Below are 15,895 nucleotides of genomic sequence, written 5' to 3' on the forward strand. Positions count from 1 at the left end.
TTGCCTTCGTCAGAGTATAGCTACATAATTTTGCTGTCACACAAACATTTGGAACGCATTTCTTATTTTCGCAACTTTCACCAACAGTGACGCCGTCGTGTGGTGGCCGCCGGAACCAGTTGAAAGATTATACGCCACTGCGTCGGCTGTAAACGCTGCACCCAAACATCGGTTCTTCTCTCTGTGTTTTTACGTTTAGTGGAGTGTGGCTTCGAACTAGTTGTTGTCAGTGGTCCACGGTCTTGTTTAGACAGGCAGACAGACAAGGAACTTTATTGGTGGTCCTGAGAGACTCCGATGCCCCCCTTTTCAGAGAGGTGGTGAAGCCGAGGGCCGCTCCCACGTTGGGACGGGAAGTACAAACTTCACCGCCGCATCGTGGGCTCTCAGGACAGCCCATAACTGACATGAAAACTCTGAGCTCCGTAGCGCAGAGCTCCACTCTTCGGTGAAGCTATTCGGGCCTCTCTGTAACGAGGGGCATCCCCAGGAGGAGGAGAAACACTATTTTCAAACTGGGTCTAGGGGAGAGGCGTGGCGGAGGATGCGATCTTTTCCGCGACCTGGGCGGCTCGGTTGGTTAGTGCCAACTGCACTTCCGGGTCGGACCTCTCCAGGGCCTGCTCCCAGTGTAAGGGTGAAGGAAAAGGGGGAAATGGGTCGTGGGGACACTCGCAAAGGGAATGGTAGCGGGTATCCGGCTGGAGACATTGAGGGCAAAGAGGCGAAGCAAAGATTGGGGTTGATGCGGTGAAGAAAAGTTCGTCAGGGGGTTGTGTGGGTTTGAAGTAGCCGCCAGTGGCGAGCGGCTTCGTGGGTGAGGGAGGGTGTGGGGGAGGATATATCCTGCGGAGGAGGAGGAAGTGCTGGGTAATGTCCCGGTACGAAACTAGAGCGTCTCGGAAGCTGGGGGTGCCGTGGGTAGAGCCAAAAGGGCCTGCTCGGGTGACAAGAGCTAGAGCTGTACGGTGGGCTGCTTCATTGGCTTCTGTTCCCGTGTGGCCCGGGGTCCACAGCAGAGCCATGGGGTGTGATGGTGTTCTGCGGCAGAGGATTTTGAGGACGATTGGGGAGAGTAGCCCTGCAGAGAAGTTGCGAATTGCCGACTGAGAATCCGAAAGGACAACTCTGGGTGTGGGAGACTGTACTAGGGCGAGGGCGATAGCCGCCTCCTCCTCAGCGGTAGCTGATGTCGTATGTAGAGTTAGTGCGTCCAAGGGAGGGCTGTCGAGCGATGAAATGACGGTTGTGGCGAAAGCCCGCTGATCGTGGTAGCTATCTGCGTCGACGTGTAAATGATGCTAGGAGGGAGGGAATGTGCGCTGCAGATGTCTTGCCCTGGCCAGTCGGCGGTCGGCGTGGTGGTGGGGCTGCATATTGCGAGACAGTGGGCGAAACATGCAAGAGTTGGCGTAGAGTAGAGGGAATAAGGGAGGACATAGGTGAAGGGAAAGGGGAGGTCAGGTTGGCCGCTGCGAGAGGGGCGCGGCTGGGATACGTGCGTGATAGTCTGGCTATCTGGGCTGTGCGGTGGGCTTCGATGATTTCATCGACGGTGTTGTGAATGCCCAGGGCTAATAGACGGCTGGTGGGGGCGCTGTGAGGTATTAGAAGCGCAACTCGGTATATGCGTCGTAGTAGGCAACCTAGTTTTGTTTTGTCAGAGGCATTGAGTTTGCAGTACGGGAGGTAAAACGTAAAGCGAGAGAGTACGAAGGAATGAAGAAGTTGCAAGCGTTCAGGTTCGGAAATGCCGTGACGCCGTGTGGTGATTCTTCTTAGGAGGTTGAGCGTTTGAAGTACGTGCGATCGGAGTGTAGTTAAGGTGGTCGCGCTGCCCCGGTTGGCCTGAAGGGTGAGACCTAGCACGCGGAGGGAGGAGACATGAGGGACGATATGGTTGTCGACGTAAACTGTGATGGGGGGTTCCGTGGGGGGTTGCTTGCAAGGGGGTTGCAAAAGAAGTTGGTCGGATTTGTGCGAGGACCAATAGAGGACTAACTGAGAAGCAGTTGCTTGGACAATGTCTGCGCCTTGCTGGAGTGTGTGTTCGATTAGAGCATCGCTACCTGATTTGACCCATAACGTGATATCGTCTGCATAGACAGAGGTGTGGAGATTTGTGATGGAGGAGAAGGCAGTGGCCATGGGGATCATCGCCAGATTGAATAGGAGAGGAGATATTACCGAACCCTGAGGTGTGCCTATTGCAGGGAATGGGAATTTCGAGGTTTGGAGGGGTCCGAATCGTAGAGTGGCCGTGCGGTCACGAAGAAAGGAGATGTGAGAGTAGGTACGCGCACCGAGTCCAATCGAGTTTATAGAGTTAAGAATGGTTACGTGAGAGACGTTGTCGAATGCTTTGTGGAGATCAAGTGCCAGAATGGCCGAGGTGTCCGCCTTGGAAGGGTTAGCTATAATGTCATGATAGAGACGGAGGTGCGTATCCTGTACGGACAGCCCTTGGCGAAAACCAGTGAGAGTGTGTGGGAGCAGGTGATGGATTTCGAGGTAGGTGGGGATCCGCGTGTTTATGATATGCTCGAGCAGTTTTCGAAGACAAGAGGTGAGTGATATCGGACGGAGGTGCTCCAATGTAATCGACACGGTGGGTGCCGTGACCCACGGAAGTGGGAAACAACGGCCAAGGCAAGAAACGGCGAAAAATGGCCGAAGGACATTTACGTACCGTGCGATCGCTGCGCGTCCCAAGGGTGGTCTTTCCGGGGAGTCTCCTGCGCGCATCCCCCGTCGCCTCGTAGGGAGAGGAGGGAAGCGCGCGAGGATCGCCCTCGCCCCACCAAGGAGAAGGACATCACTAGCGCCTCCTCGCCCCGATTTGAGGGGCTTGGCCCCCACATCCCCCTCTCCTTAAATGCCCCCCTGACGGTCGGAAAGCCGGCCATCAGGTACTCATCCCAAAAGAACAATCTTAATGTAAGTAAACAAAGCTAGTGCCCACCAGCCTCTACTCCAGCCCTTAAACAAACACTGCATTCACAACGCACGCTACACATTCTTAAGATATACATACACACTATGAACAATGTGTGAAACAAGAAATGTACACTATAAACAATACTCTACTCACTTGGTGAGGGAACTAATATTACGCATACAGAGGAGATCAACTAAGGTTGAACTACGTACACTATACTACACGAACACAGCTGTTACTTATATTACACAACCTACGGTTAATTATAATGCACTAAGAACACTTAATTACATTACATTACGTACACCTCATTACATTACACTAGATACACAGGTGTAGAAAGGTACACAGAGGTGGAAAAATTGCACTAAGTCCGCAAAGGGCTGCAGTGATCATCACTGGGCTTCGCATTGTTTGGCAGTACGGGGCACAAAGGGGCGAAAAGATCATCCCGCTGTCAGCGTTCGTTGTCGTCACTTTGGGGTGCTACGAGGCTCACGAGGGGCGCAGATAATGGGCGGACGCGCAGGCGCGATTCCACCGTTGCGTCGAGCCGTGTCGCTCCGCAGAGGGATGGAGAGGGAGGAAGCAGCGCGTGAGCCGACGACCCACCAGGAAGGCACCTCAGCACGTGCACCGGCTGGAAGCCAGGAGTCGGGATCGGCGCTGATGAACGGGGCAACAGCCAGAGAGGGGAGCGGCCCGAGCTTTAGTCCCACGCAAGGAAGGAGGGGGGTTAGGCTGAGTCGAAGGCAGCCCAAGGTCAGCTCGGCCATTCAAGGCGCCCGCATTCCTGGAGACGAAGGGCACCTCTGCGCTCGGTTGTCGGCGTCCCTGGCCGCAGCTAGCTAGCCGAAGAGGCCACGGTGCCGGCACACACCACGCGCACTCATACACGCCAGTCTGTGGTGTTGCCCGCGAGGATGGAACGCGGGGGCGGAAACAAACACCGGAAGCACATTTTTCCCCCTCGGCAAGCGCGCACACACGCCACATTCATCAAGGCAGCAGAAGCACAAGGATCGCCGCGGCGAACGGACGACGCTTTCGGCAAAAGTTCACGCTCAGCAGACGCCAAAAAAGCGTTCGCACACACGTACACCACACTGCTTGGGCCGAGAACACGCAACAAAACAACAGCAGCCGCAGTCCCGCGCGGGCGAGGCCCGCGAAAATCGTCCTAACGGCCGAGAAGACGCGGAGAACGAACCGACGGGCAGTAACTCAGTCACTCCACACACAAAATGAACACACACACAACAGATGAGATAACGAAAGCTACCGCCAACCCCTGCAAAACGCCGCTCCCGATCTCCCCCCCCCCTCTTCCACGCAAGGACGAGACGGACCGCGGCAGCGACAAGAAACGCGGGGCTGAGGGAAACCAGAGTACGGACTCGCCCAAGCAAGGTGGCCATCACCCTCTCTAACCCAACGTTACTGCTCTAACCCGCGTCTCTCTGCCGCGGAGAAGCCCAAAACAAAATACACACTAAACCACCCTCGGAATTTCCAAGAACCGAAGGAGGGGAAAGAGACGGCCAACAGCCCCGAGTTCCCCCCTCCACGGCGAAGGCGAAAGCCATTACGCTTCTGTTTTTTTTTTCGTCTTCTCAACACTGTCGAAACTAAATCTCTTTTACACTTCTCTATACAGGATGCTTGGGACTAGAGAAAGAAATGCACAATTCTTATCACAACCATACGAGCACTGCCATGGAAAGCTGCGAGCATGTACACACAGCGCCAACACTAACAATACACATCAAATAATTCACAATAAGAAAAATGCGTTCTCTCACTTACATAGCGGGATGGAGAAAGGGTCAACGGGCTCACCAGGAATCGCCTCGGGAGGATTGTTGACAGGCTGGTGTGCGCGTGCGGGGTCATCAATCGGTTGTAACCGTCATCAGACCAGGTGACTCCACAAAGGTGATATCGGCAGAAACGGTACAATGTGTCCGCCCAAAGCAGTCGGACATACCGAAGGTGCTCGGGCCACGCGACGGATAAGCCGGGCGCGGTATTGCGACGTGCTCCAGGAATAATCCAGGTGCACAATTTCCACACTATGCTGGCTGCACATGACTAAGATCATCACAAGCCAGGTGTCTCCCAACAATAGAAAACCCAATTAAATAACTAAAAACATCCCACTTGACACCTGCCAGTGACACTGCGGCTGATCATTTACAAGATCTTCGAGCCTACCAGACTGTATGGCCAAGGTGAGCCAAAACAATAACGCAACAATGCGCCTAACTGACTATTCGGGACTTCCGCCTTTAACCGCTCATACTCATCGACGGTGACGATGTATTACACCACGAGCCCCCAATCGGCCTAGCGAGACACTCATCCCCGGAACCACCAGCAATACAAGCTGGTCCCTGTCCCCAGCGCTCGTTGCAAAGCAAGTCAACGTCACGGCGCTCCGCCTGCCAAAGGCGGCCGAGAAACTGCTCGGTAAAGGCCGATCCACAGGACGGACCGAGTCCGCGGTCCGATCGGTCACGTGATGCCGCGTCACGGCCCGCCGCGGTCCGATGCAGCGCCGAGAGCATCCACACGGCGGACCGCCGTAGCAGACGACAGAGCGGTCCAACCAGCAACACTCTCCACCACAGTGCTTCCAACCAGACGAACTCGCGAACCCATACGAACGGCTCGCGCCCGCGCCGCACATGTTTAATGTGTATTTTGCGCTTGGTTTCGCCAGGCCTCTCAAGCTTGGACGTTCCCCGTCTTCCCTATAGGCGGCGTAAAAATCGACGCCCCACGTGACCAACCTAAAGCGCTGTTTTCGACCATCAAGCCCAGCAGACGGCGCAGGCAAAATGTTACTTTTGGTATAGAATACAAAACATTCATTCCGTGACTCAAAGAGCCCACACAGTTCGCTTACAATGTGTTATTTAAAAATACTATTAACAAGTTCCGCATCAAACATCCGTTGAGCAAAAATGTACGCAACTTTTTACGAACAGCCGACTGGTGCACCACCTCGTTTCTGAATTCGCAACCACAAAGCCGCCAATTCAAATTGAAACCGCTGCAACGGCCGACCATTTCAATGTGCGCGGAGCACCGGTTTCGTGACTGTTATTGCTGTTAAGTGCTTTTGCGTCCATCAGTTGTTGAGAGGACTGGCAAAACACGGGAATTGAGTGCTTGTGGAATGACAAATGTGGGAAATTCCGCATCGGAAGGCAGCTGTCGAGGCCAGAATATTCGATTCTTCCAACAGAAGGTGAGTGTTATGCACTCCGCTAGAAAGATGGTGCAAAGGAAACCGTTGTCGCCGTCAATACTTCATTTGTGCCCTTCGTTCGAAATCTTAGCGCAAGTGAACGAGTTGTTATGGCAAAAAAAAAATGTTGTCACGAAAGCGACGTACAATTGCAGCGATCGAAATGAAATGATGTCCTGGCCTCTGTAAACTTGCGGATGTCAATAAACGATTTGTTCTCACTTGCTGCTCACTGTGGTCTGTGCCAGTCGAGGCCATCTGGTCACCTGGCGTAACATCACTTCACTAGCGCGGCGCAAGTAAACACGCGACCAGCGTGCCAGCCAGGAGCCAGCAGGAGCAGCCACGGCCGGACTCGACGCCCCTTTCGCGCGCGGGAGGAGGAGAGTCGAGTCCGGCCGTGGAGCAGCGAGCCGGCGGCCGCCGTGCGAGGGCAGCCATGTTACTAAGGAGCTCAAGCGGCCTGTGCAAAAAGCATCCGCCATGTTTACAAAGCCGTGTTTACAGCGCCATCAAGCGGGCGTACTGGGTAGTTCACGATGCCGCCACTACGCTTTTTCTGGCACTACAGGCAAAGCTAGACCTTTGCTTCTCTAAAATCCTCCCTGTTCTGTGGTTTCGCGGTTCCGCACGCATTTTGGAGCAGTCGAAATAGAAACAGAGCGCAAGCGTCGTTTGGCCGCTATGGCGTTAGCTTTGTACGTTGATGAAGAAGACTACCCTGCGCCGAAAAGGTCGTGCTGGGTTAAAAAGTGGATGTGTCGAAAAGAGCTGGGACTGCGGAACCAAGTTGTGGCGTGCGGAATCCAGAGCAGAGCGCATCCACACGGCGGGCCGGCTGAGCGGACCGGGAATGGCCGACCGTCTGAACACGCAAGCTGGAAGTTGGAACACAGGCGCCGTTTGGCCGCAACAACATGTTGTAACGCACAAGCCTGCACGAAACGTTTCATCCCCACAGTAACAGCCACCCGCGTGCCAGCCGGGTGGGCGCGCTCACGCAGCCGCCGGCGTCGTTCGCACGAAGGCGACACTACCAGCGGCAACGGCGGGGTGATGCGGGCTGCATACTGCTCGTCACCGCTCGCTGGAACCGAACGCTTCCCGTAAATTGAGTCCACATGCCTGAAACAAAGTGATAATGATGGCTAGCATTGCACCAGTAAGAGTCGTAGGACTCGCTAGTAAAAGCGCGGATGAAGTATGCGTCGCGATTGTAAGCCTAGCCCGCCGCCTATCCCAGCGGGGGTGATTGACAGGCTCCTTCGAGCGCTTCGGTACAGCCGCGCTGCCTGCGCCATTCTCTATTGGCGCAACTGGACCCGGCTCCGCCCACGCGGCGCGGGAGCTGTCAGACCACGCTGGCTGATGTTGCGGTCCGCCGTCGAGACCGCGGACCGAAAAGCCTCGGCGAATAGTTGGACCGCGAAGACCGCGGTCCTGCGCGGTCCAACGGCGGTCCGCGCGATCTGGTGACGTCCTGTCACGTGATGCACGGACCGCGGTCCAAATAATCGTTTTGGTCCGCCGTGTGGATCGGCCTTAACTAGCTCTTCGGGGTGAATACCTACGATACATGGCATCCCCACAGAGGGAACCGGGCGCATTAACTCGTATAGATACGAGATCAAGCACTAGCTTGAATACTCCGCATTGTGGAATGAGGTTACTCCAATTCAAGCATCTTCTTTTAGCACCCGAGCGTGGGTTGCGTCAAAATAAACCTCAAAATCGAACACAGCACGAAAGCCCTATGTTCTCATGCTCGAAGCAAGGAAAACCTCGAGCTCTCGAGCTCCGCCGGCATCCACAAAACGAGGAGCCGGTCCGGCCAGCGGCCCGAATGCGGGCTCTCACCGGAACGTACACTGCACGCAACTAGCGTGCCTGGCGCGGCCAGCCGATTGCACAAGCAAAGCTCGCTACGGTATGGCAGCAAATGAGCAATCAAACGCTGCCCCACGTTGGGCGCTAGAAATGTGGGCATCATTTTATCCTTAATCCTTGCCGTTAGCATTAAGGAACAGAATAGAATAATAGAATAACGCGCCATCGTTATTCTCACTGCTCTCGCTCAGCACCGAACTGCCCTGCCGAGAGACTCTGCCCACAACGGGTTCGAGAGCGAGCCACGACTGTCGCCACGAGTGTACGTTGTCAGTCACTCCACATGGAAGCGAAATATTTCATAGTACAGGGGTTTATTTTATTACGCGAACAACCACGATAGAAACGCTACACTGCACTACGCACTTAGCCCCTGGGGCATACAGCCGTCAGCGTGTGCCCAGCCCGTAGTCGGGCAGCAGTTAGCGTCCGCCGGCGTTGGCCGGTCGCAACGCTCGCTGGCGTAGAGGAAGGGGGCTCTCTGTGGCCGCTACACATTTCAAGCCATTGGACTCGACCGGGCGGCATCGGCGCTCGTCCGCTGACCTTAGACGGCGCAAGCCGTCACATCGCGGACGCGGGGGCAACCACCAACGAGTGAAATATGCCCGCGGAGACTCGCCGGGCATCTTAAATAAACGCACTGACGCAAATCGAGGCATGCGCTAATCGCCATGGTGGCTACCACCTGGCTACCACCTGGCTACAACCCTCAACCTGGCTACCACCCTCAAGCGTCAGATACAGTTGTAGTGAATATAAATACCCCAGAAAGTGAAGGAGAACACAGTCGCCCAGATAGCCGTTCGAGATAGCCCAGACTCGTAAGGCATTCGAGAAGTATCGAATATATATATATATATATATATATATATATATATATATATATATATATATATATATATATATATATAATATATGGAAATATTACTTTGGAGAAGGTAGCGGCCTCAGACCTCTGCCAACGTTTCGACAAAGAGACTTACCTTTTTCAAGGCATCAGGGTGCATCTCTGGCACACTGTTTTATAGATACAGATTGAGTCGGAAAGAGAGGGGGAGGTTGTTAAGAGCGGGACCGAAAGGAGGACAGCAGAGTGGGTCACCGTTCGGTTGAAAGTATCGAAATAGTAAGAGAGAAAGGGAGGTGTGGTTATTGTGACAGGACTGCGCAGTAGAGAAAGAGGGAAGACTACGCGAGGGTCGGAGAAAACCGGGGGGAACAGTTTAAGCTGGGCTGCGGTGGGGCCGGGCGAACTCAAAGGAGGCTTCAGGGAAGATCGGGGACAAGAGGGGCGTCTTGGGGGTGCAATTGCAAGGTTAGTGAACTGTGTGTAAGAGAGAAAACGCGTAAACAGCAATAGCCGGTATAGTTTGAAGAATTCCGTCTGGGGAGGTCAGTGCTCGCTGAAGAATAGAAGGGGTACACCTGGGTCTAACCCACGCGGAGCTTTGCGGTACATTCAAGGACTTTTCTGTTTTCTTTCTTTTCTTTCTTTTTCCCTTTTTCCTTTTTGCGTGTGTGTGTAAAGCAGGTAGTAAGATGAAATGCCGAAGGTCGAGGGAGGCGAGTGCGCGTGGTATGTCGAAATCAGCTTGGAGCAAGACAGGAGAAAGAAAAGGGGAGGGGGAGAAAAGCACAGAAATTGTATTCAAGTATCAGCTTTGGGGATGGGCAGGCAGGAATATTGCAAATGGAGATGCCCACTTCTTGTAAGTGCATTATTTTTCTGTTCGATTAGGATGCCGTAAGGTTTCTAAGCGGCCTTTCGAAGCACTGATTCCAGCCGGCTCCAGGCAGTTGAATGTATGGATTAAGTACGATTGTCTGTATTTCCGGTCCCTTGGAGACTTAAAGCTTGACTGCAGAATATAGAGCTTGAGATCATGGAAATTGTGGTTCGGCTGGTTGAAGTGTTGCGCTACTGCTATGAAGCCACTGTTATGAGTGTCGGCCCGATGTCCATTCAGGCGTAAGTTCATAGGTTGACTCGTTTCTCCAATGTACTGCTTTTGCCAGAATGAGCATGCTAGCATATACGCAATGTTAGAGGAATTGCAAGTGAAGCTTGGATTATTCTTGTGAACGTATTGGCTGGCAGTGCTATTGACAATGCAATCCGTCTGCAGATGTTTGCAGGTCTTGCATCTAGGGCGGAGGCAAGGGCTGATGACTGGTTCCTGGGAAGCGCTAATTTTGGCATGCACTAAAATGTATTTTGTGTTCTTTTTTCTTTTCTAGGTAACTCTTGGGGCTTCCGGAAACGTCTTTTTAAAACTCTTTCGTTACCACGCCTATTCAAATCGATCACCGGTGACCGATTATTTATATCGCCTATTTCGACATGTTGTAGTCGTTTCTCGTACACCTAATGCGGCCAGTGGTTAGTCTGGGCACTGCCCTTTTAGAATCAGTTTAAATTTTCCCGCTCCGGCGATATTGAGATTTTTGACGGCGTTTTTTGCGAGCTGAGGTGCGTGTGTTTTTGAGGAAGGGGGCGTGGCTGCTGCACTTGAGAAAAAAGGATGCAGGTCGTGGTTAGGCTGCATTATAATCATATTTTTTTATTTCAAAGGCTCCTGGCAAGTCAAATACCAAATAATGCGGTCAACTTTGTAATCCGACAGCGTTGAGAGGTGATAATTACTTGAAAACGGCCCCAGCTATTCACTAATGATCTTTGGTTAGGACAAAGGGCAGCTTTATTCTACCAAAGCTTATTTCCGATTGTCCCCCGCATGTCTAGCAAGTGTGCCTGACATTTTCAACCAGTTTCGATTTCGTTTTCGCATTGCAAAATTCATATTTGGCGCTACTACGCAGCTACCCAACTACAAGCTCATTTCCCATGGCGCCTCCGTTGCCCGCTACTGCTCCTCAAAACAAGCATTCCGCTCGCGCTTCAACTTTATCTACGCCTTGCTTCTGCGATTAGACCTTCCGCTGAAAGTCAAACGATAACACCAAGTCGTCAGGTATCAGTTCAGACAAGGAGAACGCTTCCAATTGGCCTTGAACACCACCAGCTATTCACCGGCCAGTTTCGGTTTCATACGAGGGTATTTCCGGAGATCTAGTGTCGCTTCTTAGTAGTACTGTCTATTCTGACAGTCTCCAACAGCCTTGTATTTGTTTCTTTTCGAAATTGTTAGGTGGCGCTGCAATGTAGTAGGCTCGAAGTGCTGAACTCGCTTCACAGCCCGACGGCGGCTTGGTGAAAGCTTGCTGGGCATGATTCTAGCGCATCGTACCTTATTCCTGCAAGCAGGGCTACCAGAGTGAGTCAGAATATGATAATAAACTGCAAATGAAAGTTCTGACGGATAAGTGATCATCAGAACGTCAACAAGCATCCACCAAAGAGTTTCGTTCTCAATTCCAAGCGGATTTTTTCACATCGCTTGCTTGCCTTCAATATTGTGCCGGTCATGATCATTGAAAAGGTGTTTTTAAATCACGTGGAGGCTAATTTGGGCCTTTAATAATGTCAAACCACCAGATTTTTTCTAGAGAACTATCCAAAATAGCAAAACCTGAAATAGAGGTTGGGCTTCACCACATGGCTGGGCACCACCCGGGCTAACATTTTCTTTTATATCTGACAAATTGTACTGCGCAACTCAATTTTTTTTCTAGGATGGGTTTTTGAAATGTCTACCTACAAAATGTATATTCTAAATTTTTTCTACTACTGGTGGTTTATTATACACAACTTATTTTTTTCTTATTTTCTTCGACGTGTTGACAAAAATTTTGAAATCGATAATTTTTTTCGGAATCATTATTTAGGAAAATATTATTAAAACTGGTGTCTTTGGAAAGCGCGTAGAATAATCTGCATTTTATGTCACTGCAATGCGTGCCTAGCCAATATGTATAGCACAAAAAAAATATTTTGTTAGACCCTGCAAATTTGGTCAATTTCCCGCGGTAACGAAAGAGTTAAGTCGGTAATTACTGGCTAGAATGGGGTAGTATTTTCGCAGGATGTTGTTTATGTTAGGGAGCGCGTTTGAGAATTTGGTTATTAAGGCTGTTGGTCGGGCGCTTTCGTTTCGAGGTTGTTGCTTGAGCACTTTGTCCCTTTCTAGCTTGGATGCTCTTTCGTAAGCCATATCCACCGAGCTGACCGGGTGATTCCTGCTTTCCAGGGTGGACTTTAGTTCATTAAGGTGTTATATATATATATAGTCGGTGTTATCACTGCATACACTTCGTAGTCTGGTAGCCTGTCCTACAGATATACCTTGTTTGCAGTGTCGTGGGTGATGACTAGTGTAGTCTAGGTACTGTTGCCTGTCCGTTGGTTTCCTATAAAGTGTGGTTTTCAGTTTACCATTGTCAAGAACAGCGGTGTCTAGGAAGTTCAGTTGATCCGAGTACTGGCATGAGAACCCAATGGTCGGATGCGAAGAATTAAGATGCGAAATGAAACTTTCTAGGGCTGTGCGGCCGTGCTCCCAAATTATGAAGATGTCATCTATAGTGGGCTTGGCAGGAGCGGCGTGAGCACGATGCCTGATCGCTGCTTGCTTTTGCAGTTCGCTTTTTGGTCCGCCGCTCTGCTGGCGTGTTCTGCTGAGCCAAGGATCGTGCCTTACCCATCACCCTGGCCGGCGCATGCGAACTTTGCGGTCGCTCCGAAATTTCTTATCGACGACGTGCCCGGCAGACTGGTGATGCTAGATAGCCCTATCTTGGGCTGCCTGCCTCGCTTACCTTGCCGGGATGCCTGCAACGACCCCTGGAAGACGACGAACTCCTGGCCAGTGACGTCACACTCGACCCGTTTAAAAGGACTTCACGCCGTCATCTTCTTCAGTGGGCTAGGCAGGAGCGGCGTGAGCACGATGCCTGATCGCTGCTTGCTTTTGCAGTTCGCTTTTTGGTCCGCCGCCCTGCTGCCGTGTTCTGCTGAGCCAAGGATCGTGCCTGACCCATCACCCTGGCCTGCGCATGCGAGCTTTGCGGTCCCTCCGGAATCTCTTATCGACGATGTGCCCGGCAGACTGGTGATTCTAGATAGCCCTATCTTGGGCTGTCTGCCTCGCTCACCTTACCGGGATGCCTGCAACGACCCCTGGAAGACGACCAACTCCTGGCCAGTGACGTCACACTCGACCCGTTTAAAAGGACTTCATCCCGGCATCTTCTTCAGTGGGCTAGGCAGGAGCGGCGTGAACACGATGCCTGATCGCTGCTTGCTTTTGCAGGTATGTTACCTCACAGATGCTGCGTGCTTTAGAAGCAATGATCGTTTTCTGCTGCTGTGTGCCTGCCCACGAAGTGTTGTTTCCTGTTATTCACACATTGCGTTTTGCTTACATCGTCTTATCCTAAGCGGTGACGTTGAACTGAACCCGGGCCCTGCCAAGGAATCCGCTCCTAAGGTTACTAATAACACAAGTGATTCTGTCAAACGACCATCGACTCGCGCCAAATCAGCTTCTGATGTATTGGTAGCCACTCCTTTTCCGGGCGTTTCTGATTCATTCGCGGAAACTCTTGCGCAGATACTGGCTGGTCAAAAGCCAATCGCGCGCGATATCTTTGAGATTAAGCAGTCCTTCAACGCCCGTCTTGAGTCTCTTGAAGCGCGTGTGTCTGCACTCGAATCAAATCCGGCATCTTCCGTGAACAGTTTGTCTGAGCCAGAACGTTCGAGATTTTGCACTTATCACAAACAGTATCAAAACTTGTTTCTAAAAACGACGAACTAGAAAATCGCTCTCGAAGGAACGACATTATCATCCATGGTTTGCCTGAAGAATCAGAAGAAACAAATGTTTCCTTACTCGCTACCGTTGCGAAATGTATGTCCGAGCATTCGGGAATGGTGTGCCCTCGTACTGAGCGCTGTCACCGAATCAGTACGGCGCACAATGGTCTTCCACGTCCAGTCATTCTCAAACTGTTGGATTTCGGAGATAAAATGGATATTCTGAGCAATGCTCGAAAGCTAAAAGGTACTGATTTCCGCATTACTGAAGATTATTCTGCACGAGTACGTTCGTTACGTAGGAAACCTTGGGAGGCCACCTCGTCTCATTGTAGCAATGGTTCCACAGTTAAAATACGTTTCGGCCATGTTTACATTGACGACACTCGTCATGACTGGGACACTAATCTCAATATGCTAGTTAAAAGTCGGGTTAACGTAAACCGCCCCCCCTTCTGTGCGTGCATCCGTTCAGTCTAGTTGTTCGTCGCCTGCCTGATTTGCACGTAAGCTACCAGATAACCTCACCCTCCTTAATCTAAACGCCAGAAGTATCACTAATAAATTTCCAGACCTTCTTGCTCTTGTCTCCTCGTATTCCCCCCCAATCACCGAAATATGGTTACATGATGGCATACTTGATTCAGAATTTACCCCACTAGGATTCATCGCAGTTAGGTCTGATCGCTATAATATGAAAGGCGGTGGTAATGCTTTGCTACTGCGTTCTGACCTTAAGTTTTCGGTGTTGCCTTCTCCAGCTGCGACTGGATCAGTATGGTGCAAGCTGCATCTACCTAAGAAGTCAATTGTAATCGGTGTATTTTATCGCCCTCCTGGGTGTTCGGTTGAAAGCATTCACTCCCTCAGTCAATTCATTCTTGAACATAACGTTTCTGCGGCACATTTCGTTTGCATGGGTGATTTCAATGCACCTGGGGTTAACTGTTCGGCAATGACCTGCAGCGGTCGCGATACCATTATTAACAAAGCACTCCTAAATTTGTCGCTCTCTGCTGGGCTTCTCCAGATCGTTACCGGCACCACAAGGTCCAACGCCCTACTGGATTTAGTTTTTCTTAGTGCTCGTGCTGAGCAGAATGGCTTCACTCATGAGATAATTAAAGGAATATCTGACCACAGTGCAGTTGTTGTTAACCGTCCTTCTTCAGTGCCTAAACCTGGTTCGCTGTTCACAACTTTCCCTGTCTTCAATAACACTGATGATAATTCTATTATCGAGGAATTGTTCGATAGCTTTGAGGCATTCAGCGAGCTCAGTCTCAGTGGTGACACTAACGCCCTTGTAGAATTCTTCGAGCGGCTTGTTAACTCCTGCATACGGCACTTTATCCCATTAAAGAAGAAGAAGACTAATTCCAGTGTTCCATGAATGAATCGCGACATTCTACACTTATCACGCCGTGTGAATTGCCTCAGGCGATCTAAACGTAACAATAACCCTTACACTATTACCAAGTTCAAACTCGCGAAAAAAGAACTTCGACGGATAACCAACTCGGCTATGGATTTTTATTATCGTGTACAGCTTCAAACTTTGCTTATAAGTAATCCCAAAAAGTTTTGGAGTTCTATCCTTACCAAATCCACTTTACCGTCTTCATTCACTTCTGATGGCAAAACATTATGTGATGCAGCTGACATATCAAATGCCTTGAATGACTATTTTAGTTCCAATTTTTCTGTTGAGAATAACGTTGTGCCTCCCTTCCGAAATCGCCTTTCAAATATCTCCATTGGGATTATTACAATTACCGCAAAGGGCATTCTGAACCTCATATTGAATCTGGACGCAAAAAAATGCAGTGGTCCTGATTGCATTCCCAATGCATTTCTACTCTGGTATTCCCAGTGGTGTGCTCGGTACCTTGAAATTATTTTTAACTCATCGGTACCGTTCCCTCGTCCTGGAAAATAGGTAAAGTTCTTCCTCTGTTCAGATCCGGCGATGAGCACTCTTTTTCCAATTATAGACCTATTTCATAAAACCTCATACTCTTGTAAAATGGTTGCACATAATCTTTAAACATATCATGAACTTCCTCGAGTCTAATAACATTCTGTCCAATTTTCAACA

General features: G+C 50.8%; 1 protein-coding gene across 1 annotated transcript in view; it reads left to right on the forward strand.

The window, feature by feature from the left end:
* LOC144164801 (uncharacterized) overlaps positions 1–15,895 on the forward strand; it is a 53,864-nt gene that overhangs the window by 702 nt on the left and 37,267 nt on the right. The window contains exon 2 of the mRNA XM_077695068.1: positions 12,565–13,291. Coding sequence (XP_077551194.1) covers positions 12,565–13,291 — 727 coding nt within the window. The remainder of the gene's footprint in view (positions 1–12,564; positions 13,292–15,895) is intronic.

This window comes from Haemaphysalis longicornis, unplaced genomic scaffold, assembly GCF_048455015.1.
Source record: "Haemaphysalis longicornis isolate Haplotype H1 unplaced genomic scaffold, Haemaphysalis longicornis Haplotype H1 scaffold_14, whole genome shotgun sequence".
NCBI lineage: Eukaryota > Metazoa > Arthropoda > Arachnida > Ixodida > Ixodidae > Haemaphysalis > Haemaphysalis longicornis.